The sequence below is a fragment of the Trichosporon asahii genome, assembly GCF_000293215.1.
Source record: "Trichosporon asahii var. asahii CBS 2479 unplaced genomic scaffold scaffold00035, whole genome shotgun sequence".
Lineage (NCBI taxonomy): Eukaryota > Fungi > Basidiomycota > Tremellomycetes > Trichosporonales > Trichosporonaceae > Trichosporon > Trichosporon asahii.
In genome coordinates this window covers 91,148-109,878 of record NW_014040889.1, presented here as the reverse complement: position 1 = coordinate 109,878, position 18,731 = coordinate 91,148, and the positions used below count along the sequence as shown (strand labels likewise).

General features: G+C 59.7%; 5 protein-coding genes across 5 annotated transcripts; 4 read left to right on the top strand and 1 right to left on the bottom strand.

Moving 5' to 3' along the window:
• Nucleotides 1-1,205: 1,205 nt before the first annotated feature.
• On the top strand, nucleotides 1,206-2,442 carry A1Q1_00745 (stress protein DDR48; the record flags this gene model as incomplete). Its single annotated transcript, XM_014325706.1, has 3 exons — nucleotides 1,206-1,214; nucleotides 1,384-1,416; nucleotides 1,585-2,442. The coding sequence occupies 3 exons, from the start codon at nucleotides 1,206-1,208 to the stop codon at nucleotides 2,440-2,442; spliced, it is 900 nt and encodes a 299-aa protein (XP_014181181.1).
• Nucleotides 2,443-2,622: 180 nt separating this feature from the next.
• Nucleotides 2,623-4,988, bottom strand: A1Q1_00744 (member of the MBOAT family of putative membrane-bound O-acyltransferase; the record flags this gene model as incomplete). Its single annotated transcript, XM_014325705.1, has 7 exons — nucleotides 2,623-2,900; nucleotides 2,950-3,507; nucleotides 3,569-4,235; nucleotides 4,289-4,415; nucleotides 4,473-4,499; nucleotides 4,552-4,778; nucleotides 4,923-4,988. 7 exons carry the CDS (start codon nucleotides 4,986-4,988, stop codon nucleotides 2,623-2,625), a joined length of 1,950 nt encoding a protein of 649 aa, XP_014181180.1.
• Nucleotides 4,989-5,413: 425 nt separating this feature from the next.
• On the top strand, nucleotides 5,414-6,817 carry A1Q1_00743 (O-sialoglycoprotein endopeptidase; the record flags this gene model as incomplete). The annotated part of the gene is made up of 5 exons (XM_014325704.1): nucleotides 5,414-5,456; nucleotides 5,506-5,871; nucleotides 6,012-6,231; nucleotides 6,281-6,739; nucleotides 6,784-6,817. The coding sequence occupies 5 exons, from the start codon at nucleotides 5,414-5,416 to the stop codon at nucleotides 6,815-6,817; spliced, it is 1,122 nt and encodes a 373-aa protein (XP_014181179.1).
• A 1,011-nt stretch (nucleotides 6,818-7,828) lies between these two features.
• A1Q1_00742 (uncharacterized protein) lies at nucleotides 7,829-9,912 on the top strand (the record flags this gene model as incomplete). Its single annotated transcript, XM_014325703.1, has 3 exons — nucleotides 7,829-7,929; nucleotides 7,979-8,749; nucleotides 8,838-9,912. The coding sequence occupies 3 exons, from the start codon at nucleotides 7,829-7,831 to the stop codon at nucleotides 9,910-9,912; spliced, it is 1,947 nt and encodes a 648-aa protein (XP_014181178.1).
• Nucleotides 9,913-16,832: 6,920 nt separating this feature from the next.
• On the top strand, nucleotides 16,833-18,701 carry A1Q1_00741 (two-component sensor molecule; the record flags this gene model as incomplete). The annotated part of the gene is made up of 1 exon (XM_014325702.1): nucleotides 16,833-18,701. One exon carries the CDS (start codon nucleotides 16,833-16,835, stop codon nucleotides 18,699-18,701), a length of 1,869 nt encoding a protein of 622 aa, XP_014181177.1.
• Nucleotides 18,702-18,731: the final 30 nt, after the last annotated feature.

Below are 18,731 nucleotides of genomic sequence, written 5' to 3'. Positions count from 1 at the left end.
CTGGCGGAAGTTGGAGGCGTTCATAGGCTTCATGAGCTCCACCAGCTGTGTGTCCGAGACTGCAACATAGGTTGTAGGGCCGCAAAACGATCGTTCAAGGTATCGATGGCTCTCGAGGGTTTCGACCATGGTACACAAGTAGAGATACGAATCGCGTGTCTCATTGAACAGGAGGTGGTACGCGTTCTCTTGGATGTACAAGCGAAATTTTTTGATGAGCTCGCGCCTTTCCGAGTAGACTACCATTTTGCAAAGTTTCGAGGACATAGATGCAGCGGTTGTCGAGTTATGACGGACGCGAACGAGGTGAGTTTACATGAATCTACCCAAACGACGCGTCTCTGGCGAGACACGACCTCCACCGACCTCCACTTTTTGCCTCCGCTAATCGGTTTGGGCATTAACCGTTTTACCCCAAAGAGGTGCATCAATATATTTTCATTTCAAACCGTTTACAATTTGCCTCCGCAAGTTAAAACGTGTTGCAACCCTCGTTTTTGACTACCCCTACTGCGACTGCTAATCCGGTCATACGCCAGATCCAGAGCAGCTCGCTACGCTCGCTGCCCGCTGTCCCGCGGACAAGGGCCCACTTACGAACTGACGATCAGGTCCCTCGTTCTGGCCCCTGGCTGGCTGTCTGGAGGTGACTGCGCAGTGCGACACGCTATCTCTGCGCTCTCGATGATTTCCAAAACCTTGGGACCGGGCCTGCGATTCATGTCTCTCCCTCGTAGCGAATTGCAGCATACCCTCGGTACCACCAAGCATCTTGCTGCGGCACGAAAGCAGAGCCATCCGATCGAAAGACATGACGCGGCTACACGCTTGCGTTCCGTCCGACAGGCACTAACTGCATAGAGAGTTCTCATTCGCCATCCGGCCGCCATCTGGCGCCCAGTATACGCCAGGCTGCGCAACGAAGAAGCCCAACAACGTTCGACTGGGCGATAGTGGGTCACCCACCTGGGGGCCTGGGATGAGATCGACGCAACGTGCGTCCACGCGTGGTCGCTATGGCGGTGCGATTGCGATTGGCACAGTGTGCCGGGTCTCGCGGCCTAGAGGGTCTGGAAAGCAGCACATCATCCCCACCCGATCGGGCGTCACTTGCTGCCGCCTGTTCTATATAAACATACTCGAGACACGAGCGTCATCCCACTTCTCTCTATCTTCTACCACACATTCTAAACTAAACCGCAACAATGTCTGGCGTGAGTGTCCGCTTTCCTCTTTCTCTCCGAGCTCCGTGTCTACTGTGGTGTGTGATGGCGTCGTCGCTGGCCGACACTGTTGTCGTCAACCGCACAAATGTCGCTCGCTGCGCCCTCCCGCCTTGTTGCATCAGTGGTGTTGACACCTTAGCTGTTTGACAAACTGAAGGACACGGTCGAGGACCAGCTCAACAAGGGCAACGTGAGTTGTAGGCTTGCTGGCTTGCTGGCGATGACGGACTCGGATCTCGGCGTCTACTACTACGTCACTGGTGCAGCCATCACGTGATGCACCCCGACGCCGCAGTGGCATGTGCAGCTCGAGTGGCACTACAACCAGCTTCCGCGCCTTTGGGAGTCAAGCTGACAGCAGTTCGGCTCCAACAACGACTCGTACGGCTCGAACAACAACTCGAGCTACGGCTCGGGCAACAACGACTCGTACGGTTCGGGCAACAACGACTCGTACGGCTCTGGCAACAACAATAGCTCGTACGGCTCGGGCAACAACAACTCCAGCTTCGGCTCTGGCCGTGACAACGACAACTCCTACGGTTCGTCTGGTCGTGACAACGACAACTCCTACGGCTCGTCTGGCCGCGACAACTCCTCGTCCGGCTTCGGCGGCTCCTCGGGCCGCGACAACGACTCGTACGGCTCGGGCAACCAGTCGTCCGGCTTCGGCTCTGGCCGCGACAACGACAACTCGTACGGTTCCTCCGGCCGTGACAACGACCGCAACCAGTCCTCTGGCTTCGGCTCTGGCCGCGACAATGACAACTCGTACGGCTCCTCTGGTCGCGACAATGACAACTCGTATGGCTCCTCGGGTCGTGACAACGACAACTCCTACGGCTCGTCTGGCCGCGACAACAACTCTTCCGGCTTCGGCGGCTCCTCCGGCCGCGACAACGACAGCTACGGCTCGGGCAACCAGTCGTCTGGCTTCGGCTCCGGCCGTGACAATGACAACTCGTACGGCTCTTCCGGCCGCGACAACGACTCCTACGGCTCGGGCAACAAGTCCTCGGGCTTCGGCGGCAACGACGACTCGTACGGCTCCTCCGGCCGCCAGGGCCAGTCGGGCGGCTTCGGCTCGTCGGACAATGACTCTTACGGCTCCGGTCGCCAGGGCCAGTCCGGTGGCTTTGGCTCCAACGATGACAATGACTCGTACGGCTCTGGTCGCCAGAACCAGTCCGGCGGTGGCTTCGGCGGCCAGTTCTAGGAGGCTCGCTTGTGCACAAAGTCAGTAGGATCAGTGGGAAGAAGTAAAATAAACAAATATCGTAGAACGTTATGCGAGACCATTACGACACCACGTACAACACGGATGCTGCCTTCGCCCCCTTGCTCCCAGTCATCTGGCACATTACATCATCACGTCCTAATCTACCGTCCCTCATCTCTACTCGCTCTTGGCATGTCCGTGCCGGGCAGCCTGCTGGCGCTCGAGCGACGGCGAGCCGGAACGCGGTGTGTCCGTCGGCGTCTCAAACTCGTTGATGATGTCGCGCAGAAGGTCGTCAGGCGAGATACCCTGGTCGCCGACACTCTCGAGGTCGTGACGGACCCACTCGAGGTCCGTGTCCTCGCCATCGGGGTTCTCCTCACCCTCTCCCTCGCCATGCTCGGGCACCCGCTCCTCGGTGATGAGCACCTCCCGCCTGCGGCTGGCGGCCGATGCTGTGCTTGCGGATCGCGTCGCGGGCCTGGTCCTCGAGGACCTCCGCACGCTCGTCGGCGCGCTCGGCCAGGTCGCCCGCGACACCGGCAGGTCCGAAGTCGCCCGCGTCGCCTGCGGCTGCAGTGTCGATTTCGATGGAGCGGCGACGGACGAGGCCCGTCTTCTTGCCCGTGTCGACGTCGCTGCTGCGGCCGGCGACGAGATCGTCCTGCGGCGTAGGGGGCGATACGGAGACAGAGGGCACGACGCCGGGCGCACCGGGCTTGCCGCGGCTGTAGAGGCCGGACTTGAGCCACCGCCGTCCGCCGAAGTGTAGGAAGCCGAGCGTGGCGAAGATGGCAACGTGCGCGTACCACCAGCAACGCGTCCAGGCGGACACACTCGCCTTGAAGTCGAGCAGGAGGAAGGCAGCGGCGAGGTAGTTCAGAGTCACCTGCACATTGAACCAGCCGACCACGTCGTAGGCCTTCTTCGCCAGCGCGGGGTGCGACCAGTGAGGCACGTCCTTCGCCGCTCCAGCCGAGCCGGCAGGGAGGAAGTAGGGACGGATCAGGTGGCGGAACTGACGACCGAGGTAGGACAGCAGGCCGGCCGTAACGAAGGCGACTGGATGTCAGCTTCAGAAGACGAATGAAAGGCAGCTTGAAGAGCTCAGCCTTAAACTCACGGTAGTATCCAGGGGCAATGCCGTGCCAGAACGCGCTCGTGATGAACGTAGCCATGCTCTGCGCGCTGCCGGGCTTCTGGCCAGGCTTCGCCAGGCGCTTGTAAACATTGTCGCGGAGCCAAACGTTGGTGCGGCAGTTCCAGCTGTCGAGGAGGACCTTGTAGCTCTCGGCCGTCTCGATGCGGATGATTTGAATGTTGCGCACGCGGTTCCAGCGCGTGCGGCCAGTCTTCGGGTCGTAACCGTTGAAACCGATGCCAGTCAGAATGCACGCGCCGTCACTGAGAGACCAGACAGCGTAGTACTTGGTGCGCGCGCAGAAGCCGCAGAATTGCACGAACGCGAAGCGCGTCTTGTGCGACCACGTCCACCACGCAGGGCTGTTGATGCGAGCGTAGTCGCCGCGCGCGCCCAGAATCGCATAGAGAGCGAGGAAGAAGAGTCCGAGACAGAGATGCAGGTAAGCTGTGCGGCGACGACCATGAGGAGTGCGGCGGCGCAGGGGCGTGCCGTCTGGAGCAAACTTGGGCATGTCATACAGCTGGTGGTTGACCATGTCATCGTACGTCTTGTACTCAAACGCGGGGCCAACGAGCACCGTGGGGAAGAAGAAGCAGTAGCCCAGGTACGCAAGCGGCGACGGCAGCTTTGTCAGGCGCGTCGAGAGCTGGCTGGCGTCGAGCGTCTACCGTCAGCTTAACAACGATCCTGAGAGCTTACCTCGGGACGCCGGCGACCGTCATGCACGTTCCAAGCGAACGTCGTCAATTTCATAACTAGCACCATCTCCATAGCCGAGATTTCGATCGTAGACACTGGGACATGGTTGAATGTCCTCCTGATATGGCTATCACGCGTCAGACAAGCCGCCAATCCACACTAGCGTGAGTCTATAGCCACTTACATGATTGTCAGGTGCCCCATGGCAAAGCTGTTGCACGTTGTCAGCTATCTATTGACAGAGACTGGCGAGTTGGACTTACAGGAAGGCGATCCATGGCATGTTCTTGCTCTTGACAATCGCGACGATGAGATACACCACCATGCTAACGATGATGAGTTCAATGTAGCCGCGCCATAGTCCAAGAAGTGGTCCGAGGAAGATCGTTGAGATTGTCAGAGAGAAGATGTGAGCCCAGTTCGGGTGCTTGGCCGGGATGCGGATGAAGATCGATGCAAGCGGGTAAGAGACCAGGAGTGCCGCAATAAGCTGAGATTAGCTTAGCCCACGACAACAATACGTTGATTCTCTAAGAGAAGTTGAGGCCGTCCTTGCTGGACTCCACGAGCAGTCCACCACGGCGCGATCTCGGAGCGCGAAGCGCGGAGCGACTTTTCGTGAAGCGCTACATACCTTGATCTGGTCCGGCGGCGAGCCTGTCTTCTCCGAGAGCGCGTTGAAGAGAGGATCCCAGAACATGGTGTTATCGGTGCAATGCCTGGGTCGATGCGCCGGAATGAAGTGGGGAGCGATGAAGCAAACGTCAAGGTGGGATCGACGGCTTCCTAGGGTCACTGACGAGAAACGGTCACCCATGCTCTGACGTCGTTGCTTTTACGCGCCGCGGGCCGACTTTTTGATCCCGCACACGTGGTTTGCCCGTCTCTGACTCTTGCCTCGAGCGCTTATGCATTAACGCATAAGAGAATACCTGCCAGGCAGCCTCGAGAGAGTAGAGTAGCATTGAGCATGCATACACTGCGCGTTATGCATGGCGCTCCTGACGTGTGGAGGTGGAGTACATTGAGCGTGCCAGGAAGTGGAGGTGTGTTCCTGGCGCCCCGTGCCGCTTGGGCGTCAAAAGTTGGCCACCTGAAATTCACGTCTACTCAACCTCCACAACAATGACGCGAGTAACCAAGAAGGTGTCCCCGTTGACCAAGCCATGTGAGTCCTCGAAACAGCTGCCATGCTGCCAACTGGAAGCTGACCGCAGCACGGCGGCTGCTCTGTCTCGGTCTCGAGGGCAGCGCGAACAAGCTCGGCGCCGGTATTATCAGTCACACGCCGACGGAGAACGGTACTCTCGTCACCGTCCTCTCGAACGTCCGACACACCTATGTCACCCCGCCAGGAGAGGGATTCCTCCCCAGTGACACTGCTCGTCACCACCGCGAGTGGGTGATCCGCGTCCTGCGCGAGGCTGTCAAGAAGGCTGGCCTCCGGTTCGGCGACCTCGATGTTATCGCCTTCACGAAGGGCCCCGGAATGGGCACACCCCTGCAGGTTGGCGCGCTCGTAGCGCGAACACTCAGCCAGTTGTATGACATTCCGCTTGTTGGTGTGAACCACTGTGTTGGACGTGAGTGCTCTCTCTTACTCCTTCTCTTGCTCCTAAAGTCGTCGGCTCACGCATGGTGTTCCATGACGCCCTGTCTTCCCTGTCTTCCTCGCCTTCCCCGCTTATATGAGCTACGCGTTGGCACTTCAGCTGACAATCAGATATTGAGATGGGTCGGCACATTACGAACAGCCAGAACCCGATCGTGCTCTACGTCTCAGGCGGTAACACGCAGGTGATCGCCTACTCGGAGCAGCGATATCGTATTTTCGGCGAGACGCTCGACATCGCCATCGGAAACTGTCTCGACCGCTTTGCGCGTGTTATCAACCTCCCCAATGACCCGAGCCCGGGCTACAACATTGAACAGGCAGCGAAGAAGTGAGTGACATAGTGTCCAGTTGTGTTTGCGGCCCTAGCTGACAGACAGGGGAAAGCGTCTCATGCCGCTGCCTTACGGCACAAAGGGAATGGACATTTCGCTGGCGGGCATTTTGACGGGCGTCGAGGCGTGGACCAAGGACCCGCGATACCGATCATGGGACGACGTACCGGCCGCGTACTTTGAGGACGGATTCGACGAGGACATCATCACCCCCTACGACCTCTGTTTCTCGCTGCAGGAGACGACGTTCGCGATGCTCGTCGAGATCACGGAACGCGCAATGGCGCACGTCGGTAGCGCGGACGTGCTCATCGTCGGCGGAGTCGGGTGCAACCTTCGTCTGCAGAACATGATGGGCATCATGTGCGGTGAGCGCGGCGGCAATGTTTTCGCGACCGACGAGAGCTTCTGTATCGACAACGGCGTCATGATCGCCCAGGCGGGCATGTTGAGCTGGCGCATGGGCAAGACAACGCCGGTGGAGAAGACCAGCGTCACGCAGAGGTAAGCTATCTTTGGATCAGACCATAGCTGACTGGCAGGTTTAGGACGGATGCTGTGCACGTTGCTTGGAGGGCGTGAGGGAGGAACACGGAGCGTGGGATGCTGCAAAGGGTGAGCTTCAATTCGTGTGGGCGCGAGCTGACCACCAGAGCGTGCCCGTGGAACAATCGAAGGGCTGGTCCAGCTATCGCCACGAGTTGCCCGAGGCAAGTAGAAGATGTACATTGTATGCAAGTGCTCGGCAGAAATCAAACGTCCAGTCTACTTTCAAACGCCGCCCCGGGTACTGGATCATCGTAGCTTGGCAAAGACGACCAACTTAATCAGTCTGGTGGGTCGAATTGTTGCATGTAGCGAATTGTGCAGCCGTGGTAGTGCGCAGGCGTCTGTGTGTCCTTGGAGCGTGACACTGCACATCGGGCGTTCTGCCTGGGCAGCGGCAGCGGCGATCGAGCCTTTCGTGAACACGGCGCCTCATCTTTCAAGTCACGGCTCACGGCCTGTAAGCCTTTCCTGTGGTCGCCCGAGTTGCGACCAGCCATGATAGGGCCGCACCGACGACACGTCAGTGATCGACGGCTATGGCCGGTCAAGCGATTCCCACAGTTGCTCCGGCCGCCGCGTTTTCTTGTCCGGGTGGTTGCACAAACGCGTTGTCGCGTCTAAAGAATCTTGCACAGCTTTCGACTTCTGACGCCGATCTTTGACCCAGATGATCGGTAGACAGGCCTGTGCCTGAGTTTGCCACCCCGTCCTGCCACGCGAGCAGGCTTGCGGGCCAATGGATGGGTGCGGCTGCTGGCTGGCAAATGAACTGACGGGGATCCATGACGTATTACGCCAAGAAGCCCGATCACACAGGCCTCGGGCGAGCTGCCTTTGTCTGCACCTGTCGACGGGCGTCTCCTTGCTCCGAGCCAGCGTCACAATCAGCCCTCACCCACCCACTCCAACCGTCAGCCGCAGCCGCTACATCTCCACAAAGCAAGGAAGCTTATAATGACCCGCTGGTCACACTCCCATCTTCCTTCTTACCATCACAACCACCACAACCACCACCGTCACTTACACGTCCCGTCAGCCCGCGCAATGGCAGACGCCGAATCCTTCCTCCTCCTTACCCTCCCCGGGGCCACCGTCACCCAGGACTTCCAGGGCGACCAGATGGTTCTGGCCAAGGGCGAGCTTGCGTGAGTGCAGTGCTAGCTTCCGGAGTCTCCTGCTGTTAGCTGACAACAGAATTGACTGCGTGTCGCTCCCCATCCCGCCCGAGATTGGTCACCAGACGGCCAACCCGTTCTCGAACACGGAGCCTAACCCGACGCACGACCTCTGGCTCGTTCTGAAGGTCGGCCATGACTTTGAGAACACGCTGGTGCCGGAGAACTTCCTCATCCCGCGCGCCCCGCAGCGTGCGGGCGAGGGACCGAGCTACACGGTCCGCTCCCCCGACATTCCGGGTGCAAGCCTGACGCTGTCCCTGCAGCCGCCGCATTCGCTCGGTGAGGCAGAGGATTTGCAGACCTACGAGACGCTGCTGCAGCAGTACGGTGCGCTGAAGCAGGGCGAGAGCGCTCTCACCGGTGTTCACCTGCCGATGCTTGTGAACAAGGGCGAGGACCAGAAGGCCCACCCCGCTCCCGTCGGTGGACCCTCCACTGGCGCAGCTGTGGCTGGTGGCGCTGCTGCTGGTGCGGCCAGCGCGGCTGGCTCGGGCGCATACGGCCAGTATGACGAGAAGCACCCACCGCCGCCGGCGCAGCTGGAGGGCGACGCCACCAACGACCTCAAGGGCAAGCTTGTGCTTGTCGACCAGGACTCGGGCTCCGTTATGGGCGAACTCGATGCGCCTACGGTCGCCCATGACGTGCACAACCAGGACCCGCATGCGCCCGTCTTCGTCGACTTCGACATGGCTGAGAAGTACGTCGGCCACCCTGTCGAGGTCACGCGCATCCCGCCCGAGGAGCTGAACGACTCGACCATTCTCTGGACGGCCGACAAGCTGAGGTAAGTGAAGGAGAGGGAAAGCGCAGCATAATCCAGGGCGTGGATATACACCCCCAGCTATTGTGGGCGTGATTATAGCTGACATCAGCCGCGGCATCTTGTGGTTCGGTGACGCCGGTGCGTCTGCGCTTCGCTCCGGCGCCGGTGCCTTCGTGAAGCGCACCCTTCCTCGCCCCGAGCCGATGCACTTCTCCGACACAACCCGTAAGAACCTGGACCGCACCTACCGCACGACCGCCGGAGCGTCGCGCGTGACCCGCTCAACGCTGAACAGCGTGCACAATGTCATTGCACACCTTGTCTCGAAGAAGGACGCCAAGGAAGCCGGTGTCCCCGCCGAGTCTACCGGCCAGAGGCTCCGTGCCGAGGCTGGATCGGCTTACAACACGCTCATGGACGTCGGTGGTCCGGCACTCAACAAGCTCAAGGCGAAGGCTGGCTACGGTTCTAGCTCGGGATACTCTTCTCCCGCGACAAGTGCCGGAGGCAAGCCGCCCCTGCCCACTAGCGAGAAGCCGCCCCTCCCGACCAGCGAGAAGCCTCCTCTTCCCCCTCGTACCGGAGAGGAGCCCCCTGCGTACGGTACCGCCGGCGCTTCCGGTGCCTACGCCTACGACCGCAAGGACGCCACGGGCACTCCCGGCGCCTACGGCCAGCAGCAGGCGTACATCCAGACTTCGCAGCCGGGCAGCGGCGCCACGACCCCGTCGGGCAAGAAGCGTCCTCTCCTGAACCGTTCGCTTCTCGCCGTCGACTCTGTCCTGTCCTCGCTCGAGGCCGCCACGAACCAGCTCATTTCGTCGGGTACCTCCGCCGCCTCCCAGATGGCGACGCACAGGTACGGTGCCGAGGCGGGAGAGGCCGTGGCCCAGGTCGGCGGCTCGGCACGCAACGCCGTGCTTGTGTACGTTGATGTGCGCGGAATGGGCCGCCGCGCAATCCTCAAGTCCACGGCCAAGGGATACGTCAAAGCGCGCCTCCGCAGCGGCGAGAAGGTCGAGCTGCAGGGCCCGGGCCAGAACCAGCAGAGCCAGGCCCAGGTCGCGAGCCAGCAGACGATCGGCGGCGCCGGCCCGAGCCAGGCCCAGGGCGCCGGCGGCAACGGCCTCTACGGGCACGGGAAGCAGGACATTGTCGTCGACGTGCCGCAGATGAAGAAGTGAGCCTCACACCGAAGCTCGTGCGGTAGCGCGTGACATAGACACCTTCCGACTTTTGTCTCTGGGAATAGGGGCATCGGAGAGTATTAAGAGAGCAAGCTTCGAGCGTGATCACGAGAAGTGATCGACAGGAGGTACCTTGCCTCGGTAGAAGATGTGGGAAGAAGTGATCTTGTAGAAATGAAAGTGCCACACCCGGGTGGTTCGCAGCCGAGGCAACCTGTCGGGCCGGCATCAGCGGCGCCGGCGAGTATGACATACCCACGATCTTAGACATGCAGACACGATATCCATGATGCACAGTGAGGCTAGCACTTAGGTGGAGCGGTCAGCAATTATGGAGCGGAACTGTGCCAGGTGGTGGCGACCTCTCATGAGAACACCCCTCATGAGAACGGGCAGCGTGAGAGGCGGTGTGGGAGGCGAGAGGAGTCGCGAGAATAGAACATCGTGGGAGAGGCGGGGCAGTCCGAGATCTCAGGACCCGAAAAGGCAGCAGCCCTCATGAGCGGGGGCACAAGGAGAGAGAATGAAACTGCCACGTAAAGGCAGCAAATACACGCACGGCGGAATGACCTCGTGGAATGCTGGGGGCGAAATGCGCGGAATGGGCAACATAAGGACGAGGGTGGCGGAATGAAAGGGCCCTGCAGCGCTGCAGCCCTGGTGGAATGCGGAGGACTGCGCACCGGGCGTACGATATTGCGTATGAGGCGGAGATGGGAGAGAGGTGAGGCTTACATTCTTGGCATACCCTTCGTCCTGTTCGTGCGTTGGCGCGCCGGCAGCAGGGACGGAGGTTAAGGAAAGGAAGAGACGGCCAGCGCCGACCGCCCGGGTCAGTCTATTCGGGAACCGTAGGGGAGTTCTGGCAGTTCTCTCATGTGGCATGCGCCCTCTGGGCAATTGGCGGTGCCATGGGTATCGTGCTCCTTCGCGTCAGAAGGTTCAGCGTCATGTCTCGGATACGAGGCGGACACGCTAATGACCGAGGCATGTCTGCTGTTTATAGCTCGCAGACGTGGCACGCCCGCTGTACTGGAGTCGTTTGGGGGTGCTCGTCTGCTGGTCGCGGATGACGAAGCGCGACGCATCTAGGGGCATGAGGTCGTCGGAAGTCACATTGCCTGGCCAACGGTTCTGCTGTAGTGTGCTATGTCGACGCAGCCTCCGCTACGAGTGTGCAGCGTTAGGCAAGGGGGTGGTTGGAGGAGGAAGCGAGCACAACACTGTCCGAGGCGTAATCCGAGCGCGCAAATTTCAAAGTGTGCCCATGAGAGGATCAATGACTGGGCATAATGTTGTAGAAGTCCGTAGTGCAAGGGATGCAGACATATCAGAGCAAAGGCGAGAGAATGCCGCTTCGAACTCGTGTTCGGCACTCGACGCGACAATTCAGAAATAATTCGATTATTGCGCCAATGTGCAACACCCAATCCAAGAGTCATTCGCTTCACGATAGCAATCGGATCGCAATGTCTAGTTTGTGATTATGACGAGGACGATGGGATGCGCGAGTTCTGCTGGATCCCTCGGTCAGTGTGGATCGGCAATGTGGAAAGCGAACAAGTGACCTGAACTGTTGGTGGGAAAGGATAACTCAGAGTGCGAAATGTGCCATAACCGAGGATACACAGGGGAGGCGAGGGCGGAACGTGGAACGCAAGATCTCGCTGCGGACGGGCCGTAGCTTGTACGCGCTGCGGCGGTACATGTCGAGCGCGTCGTCCGGATGACGGGAGGCTGGCACCGCGTGTGGCACTTGGGCTGTTATCGGAGGTCATCAAAATGTCACGTTGGCATTCTACCGAGCTTCAAAGTAATGCGATAATAAGCCATTTGAAGAGATGAAGACCTTAACCCAACTCTGGACAGATTGCAGGCGTGACGAGAGCGATCAGATCAGATATCAATGCTCGTTGACCCGAGTAGTGGGCGGGCGCGGAAGAGGGCATAGTTCGGACTTGACGAAGAGGCTAATTTCTACGAGCTTACAGGGATCGGGGAAAGCAATGCTGCTGTTCAGTTGCAATGGACAAACCAACGTGACTCTTTCGAACTACTAGTGACGGTGATGAGGCACTCTGTGACGTGTTAGGATACAAGTCTAGACCGATGCCCGCAGCTCCGGCACGGCCATGATGAAGGCCCCCGAATGATGAATGCGGCGAGCTCAAGAATATCGGCATTATTCCACTGCTGCACACCGCACCATGTCCGAGGACACAGGTGGGGATGTGGAGTGAGACGGCGTCACAATCGATTGTCAGGCAGCCATTCCGCTCAGAGTTTAACGGAATGGGTGTGCGACCAAGCGGATTGCGCGAATTAGTAACCTCAGCCTGCGGAGGCGCCGGAGTTGACGGGCTCGGTGCTGCGCACCGAGGCACTGGCCGTTCAGCCCCGAGACCGTCCCACGGCTCCCGTCCGGGTGAGACGCCCGGAGACGGGAGGTTCGGAGTGTGGCACAAGTGACACTGGCATGGCTCGTCGGGTCAGTTTCGCGTGTTACATTCCGCACTTATTTCCTTCTCCCTGGCCTCCGCCGTTCATGTGCCCTGGAGGATCTCAGTTTCCATGAGCACGATTGGGTGAGAAGAAAGAGATCGGTCCTTTCAAACCTTGACATTCGGCACGCGGCATGTGAGTCCTCGGACATGGCAGCGAATGCACGGCCCTGCCCTAGACACGCTGCCGCCGCATTCCGACCCCCTTGCCCCTTCACCTATACTGGGTCTTCCGCAGTCGAGAGCGGTGGCGACGGACGGGAACATGGGAGAGGAGGGCCTCCAGATCTACTTGCCGGAATGCGGCACACAACTGCGGAGCGTGGCAGGTTGGTCTCTCACGAAACATCCGGCTCCCAGCTCCCCCCAGGATAACCAGCGTCTCCTCTGCTACGGAGCACTAGACGCTACTGGATTCTGGAATATCTCTGGATTAATCGCGTGCTGCATTTGCTGCCACTGCGCACTGCTCTCGGCGCTCGAGCTCGGTGTGTCTCAAACCTGAAGGGTGCAGTTCCAACGGAGTTGTCAACAGTGACTGACGTCATACAGAGTGTCAGCGCCGCATACCGCAGCCCGCCCTGCCATCCTGCTCAGAGTGGGTAAAGTGGGGAATCCGCTGTACTGCAGTTGGTTGGCAGGTCGGTGTCATGCGAGCGGTCATGCACAGTGACCGATGCATGCACCGAGGTCCGTTCAGCCGTTGTTTGTGCACGTGCCGAGTTGCCCGCATTATGCATCTCCGACTCTGCACACAAACGCCGGCTCTATCTACGTCTCGGCAGCCTGGTGCTTAATCGGGAACAGGGGAGCGCGAAAATGAACTCTGCGTGCTTTTCATTAATTAGCCAATCCATCTGACAGCTGACTGCCGCTCAGTTGGGTTGGGTTATTAATGAAGCATGCTGCTGGTCCGCTGGACTCGCTCCTTGTTCGGCTCGGCGCACTGGTGTCATGCTCTCTCTCTTCCGCGCGGAGAGACCGAGGTCGCCGATACGAAGCCATGCTTTGGTTGCCGGGTCTGCTCAGGGCTTATGCCGGGATAGGTTCGGCGGGCTCGGGGTAGTCACCGGCCCCACTATGCACCGCACTTTGCTGGCTGCTCCACCGGAGTGCATACTCTGCAATGCCGGGATTTACGTTCGGTGCGTACGGACACGTGTGCATACTCGCCGAGAAGTCGCTCCGGAAGCGCATCGATATCAAGCTCGCGAGGAGGCACGCAAAGGTACGGGCAGCTGTTCGGGCGCTCCACTGGCCGACGACCCAAAGAAACACACGAGCTCCCCCACGCTCGGGCGATGTTGGCAACGGATATGACGGCGTCGGGCAAGACGGGGAAGGCTCCTGATCGCTCCTGATCTCCTGAGGTTCGGGGGCCAGACTCGGTCGTGCACGCCTGCAGGGTTGCTCTGCAGATTAAACACGGCATGCTGATTTCGAATGCGCAGCAAGCTCGTCTACCTGCACGACCCAAGTAATAACAGAACTGGACGACCGGAACACTGTTCGGGAATCCGGCATGCCGACCAGATCACGGCAGCTGCCCCAGCTGAGAGGGACAGGCACGCCATCCTGGATGTAGGCGTGATGTAACGTTGCAATGTCTTGCATCATGAATCTGCGTTGAGATGCGCATAAAGTGGAAACTGAGTTGCATCACAGAAACATCGAGGTATGAAGGTACACAGTGTGTGCCTGGAACGTCACAGCGATGAGGGGCCAGTTCACTAGGCTCGATTTCACCGATCACCGCCGTCCAGCCCCGTCGCCGCGCGGAGGAAGGCGTCCCCACCCGGCGTCGGTGTCAGGCAGCGGAGTCGGGCTGACATCTGGCAACCCCACTCCGCATACGGGCCCGGACTCTGGTGGAGTCCGCAGGCAGTCTCCCCACGTCAGGTCCGATGTGGGACAGCGCCGGTGCCGACAGCCTGTCGGACCGCTGCAGCCTTCCTCTCCGCGCCGCTGCCGTTGTCGGCGCTCGCCGTCGGCCCCGCCCAACGGGTATCACTGTGCCAACTCCGACCTGCGCATCCTTAGCGTCTCGGCGATGCTTGCCCCAGCATAGTGTCTGGCTCACCAAAGCTCGGCGCCGTCCGAGGCGCATACTTTCACACTGGCGGACTCCCACTGCCACTTTCCGGTCGTACCACTTCAGACTAAAAACACCCACCATCTCCACCAACTCTCCCCTCACTCAGAGAAGCAAGTGGTTACGCATGGAAGTAACCGGCCCGTTTCCACGGCGCCCAGGGAGCTCCAAGTGGTTACATCAGCCACAGTGAGAGAACAATAAGCGATGAATACCGCCACAGCCACAGCACGCCGAGCGCCGCCGCCGCACTCTGAGCACTGACTGAAAACACTGGGAAAGGGGTAAAGCAAGTTGCCAGATCTGGCGGCGGTGCGATGATCCATCAACATGCCTTGGGTATGGGGCCAGACTCGCCAATCCGCGCATCGCGCAAGGACATGTGGCCCAAGCGCAGATTGTCTTCCTCCGATCCTCCAGCCATGCCAGCCAACACCAGCTTCTCCCAGGTCTCACACCCGCCACTCATCACAACCCCGCTCATGCCGTGCAGCCTGGAGATGCCGGCCTAACGGCGTCAACCTGAGGCGGCTTGCGCCTCATGAGCCAAGGTTCAGGTCCAGTTCAGCATCCGAGTGAATCTGGGTCCAACTGACTGCGCTTTGAGCAGTGGCAGCCAGTAGCATCAGAGGCGCCGTTCGCTGCATGAAACACAATTACAGAGCCTCGGGGCGCAGATTAAGTCACGATTGGGGCAGGGCGAGAATGCATGGCTGGCCGGCTACCAATTACCAAGGTCTTGCTTGGTCCGAGGGTTGGGTTGCTTGGTCTTGAGACCATTAGTGAAAATAACATTACAGTCGGCCGGCTGCGCGGCAGCCCTGCTCCATCTAGCAACACGGACCCTGAGCGTCAGGAAAGCCCCGTCCCTGTTTGGCTCCTGTTTCCCTGAGACCCTGTCCGACGAAGAAGACCTGAGCACCTGAGCGTTGCTCGCCGCCGCGCTATCAGCTGTCTGTCGTCACTACTCCATGCTCCAAGATAGACAGACGCCCTCAGCCGTATTCCAGATCCTGGGTCCCCTCCCCCTCCCCGGTGCGGTTCTGCGCACGATTCCGCACTGTAGACGATTGCCTGCTACCTGCTGCGAGCGTCTTCCTGTACCCCGACTTCTCCTGCCTGACGCTCAGCACTCCGCTGCGTATGCGTCGCGCTTACGCTTGCGCAATCTCAAGCTCCCACTTCCTCACCCCTCACGCGCACCCGTCCCTAGTTAAACTACACCTTGTCATTGTCGCTCCCTCGATCCCTCAGCTGCTACCGCCTACATTCCTGGTAACCCCGCCACAGACGACCACCCATCGCAGAACGCTCTATCGACAGTCTAACCCCTACTCGCGACTACGCCTCGTTGGGCGCTGTGCCGCCATTGCACATTGTGTCTGACACACTGCACGTCCCATCGGCCCCCCCGCCTGCCTGGTTACCCAGCCAGACACGACACTACGGCCACTACTCCACCAAAACACAGTGCACGCAGCACATTTCTCTCTTGATACTATACTCTACATCGTACACTTCGCAGCCTCTCGCTACTCCTGGGCCGACCACCACTGAACCATCATCATTCAATCATCAATCGACACTTCGCTTCACTGCTCACTCGTCTTCCTCGGCGCTCTCTCATCCTAACGCCTAAATCGACATTACCCTTGTTCAACCCTCACCGCCGCCCAATCTAATCCCGACACCCGGACCGCCATCGCCGTGCCCTTCAGGCCTTTACCTCGCTTAGGAACCCTGGCCTCCAGTCCAAGCCTGGTGACTGTCAGCTGCGCGCTCTGCACGGTTGCACGAGTTTCGCGAATCTCACTCGAGCGCGTCCTCTGACAGACGTCAACCCAGATCAACACGCAACCGCACGACGACTGGGCTCAACTTTCGACACATTGGCATCACAGCTGTGCCTCCGTCCGTCACTACTGCACGCCCGCCGCCCGAGCGACGACTACCGATCGACAGCATCTCCCGTCTCGCATGACACCTTCCTCTTGCTACCCAGCCTGTTGACGCCCTTCCTCCCTCCTCCCCGAGTACAAAGGACGCAACACCGACGCCACTGCTCAGAAGATCCGTCTGGCCTATGCGCGATACAGTGCCCTCTCCCATCGTGCTCGACTGCAACTACATCGTATCGCGACTGCACGCCATACGACAACTCGGATCGCCTTGAAAGTTCCATGCCCCACGCTGCCTGATCATCATCTCTGTATCGGACTCTTGCAACCAATACGCCTGTCGTCATTCCTCAGCACGACCGCCGCATGACGACGAGTATGTCTGAGGAGTCGTCGTCGTCGTCGTCGTCGTCGTCGGGTGTGTTGATGCCTCCCAGTGGAGTCGACTTCCTTCACCGGCTGCGGTCCGATCCTAAATCCCATCACATCACTATCGGACCTGCTCCTGTCCAGTTTCATTCCCCGAGAGATCCAAATGCACCATCTCAAAGCCAACCATCGCCTTCCCCGCATACAACTCCCGAGTCCGACGAGCACACTCCCGAGCTCGAGGTCGACGACCCTCGGGAGCTCTATGACGATTCACCCGACCCGTTGCCAGAGCCCGCCCAGCATGATGGGTCTCACCCTTCCACCCCGACCGACGATGACGATCCCGCCGTCGCGTTCCAGACAAGGGGTCACTTCCTCGACTCAAACCGCGGTGACTCATCGGCGTCGCCATTCGGCGGCGCCCTACCGGGCTCGCCTAAGACACGCGTTGTGTCTGTTGCGCCCGATGCGCCGTCACCCCGGCGCGTGCACCCCCAGCGCCCGAACGGGGCGCCGAAGAGGTCGCAATCAGACTTTGGCAAGACGCAGACCCTGGGTTCTGACGAAATCCCACCGGCCGACAGCGAGCGCTCCCGACGCATCGCCGCAGATGGCCTCCCCCCGCAACTCAGTTTAGGCGCCAATGGGAAGGCGGACTGGCAGTGCTTCTGCGTCGCGTATGCGGCCGGAATGTGGAATCCGAACTACACCCCGCAGCCCCCTCAAGGCCCGTCTGGCCGATTCAGCACGGACGTCCTTAGACCTGCGCCACATTCCCATTCCAGACATCCAGCACCGCCAAATGACTCTGACCTGAGATCGCCGACATCAACGAATGCGCCCCCAGTGCCCCTCGACATGCAGTGGGCAGCGTTTCAGCAACCAGATTCTGCCGCCGTGGGATCGTTGCCATCCGAGGGCTTTTATGGACGCAACTCGGTGGCCAACCCGGCAAAGGTCGTCTTCTCACTCCCTCATCCAGAACGCGAGCACGTGGACCCGTTTGGACCAACCCAACAGCCACCACCCCGCAAGCTCTCCGAAGGCCTTCCCCACACTGGCGCTATGCTTCCTGCCATGCAGGCCGAAGGCGGCATCCCGCGCAAGATCGACGAGGAGAAGGTTGCCGACGACGACACCGTCATCGACACGTTTGTGCAGATGACTTTGGGTCCCAGAGAGGAGCGTTCGACGGCTTCCGTGGCGGAAATGGACACGACAGACGACGAGGAGGACGGCCGTCCAGTCTTTGAACCGCCGACCGTGGATCCAGTGGAAGAGTTCCGCTCGATGCCTCAGTACGCCCATTTCATTGAGGACTTCCCAACGATCACCCATCCGACTGAAATGGCCATCTTCTACCGGCGCTTCGGTTTCTTGCCCGCTCCCATGGGTCCGAGAGAACTCGACCGACGCAAAGCTCTGTACAACTTCAACATTCTGCACACTGCCAAGGACGCCAACTTTGATCGGATCACGCACATCTGCAAGCTCATGTTCAATACCAAGATGGTGGTCATGTCGTTGCTCGATTCCGACACGTCCTGGTACAAGTCTACGTCTGGATTGGAGTTGTCGCAGTCGGCCAGAGTTACGGGCTTCTGTTCGCATACTATCCTCGGCAACACGGACGAGCCGATGGTGGTCCTCGATTCCTTGAAGGACTGGCGCTTTGCTCGCAACCCCCACGTCATCGCCGCACCCAACATTCGCTTCTTCGCCGGTGCTCCTCTCCGCACATCGGACGGGCACAATCTCGGCGCACTTTGTCTCATTGACGACAAACCGTGGGATGACTTCCCACCACGCTCGCGGTTAATCCTCAAGGAGTTGGCAATGGTCGTCATGCGCGAGCTGGAGCTCTGGCGAGACAAGGTGAGTTCATTCCCCAGCTTGACGTCGTCCCTTGGCAAACCTAGCTAACAGCAGCTTCAATTGCGCACTCGCGGCAAG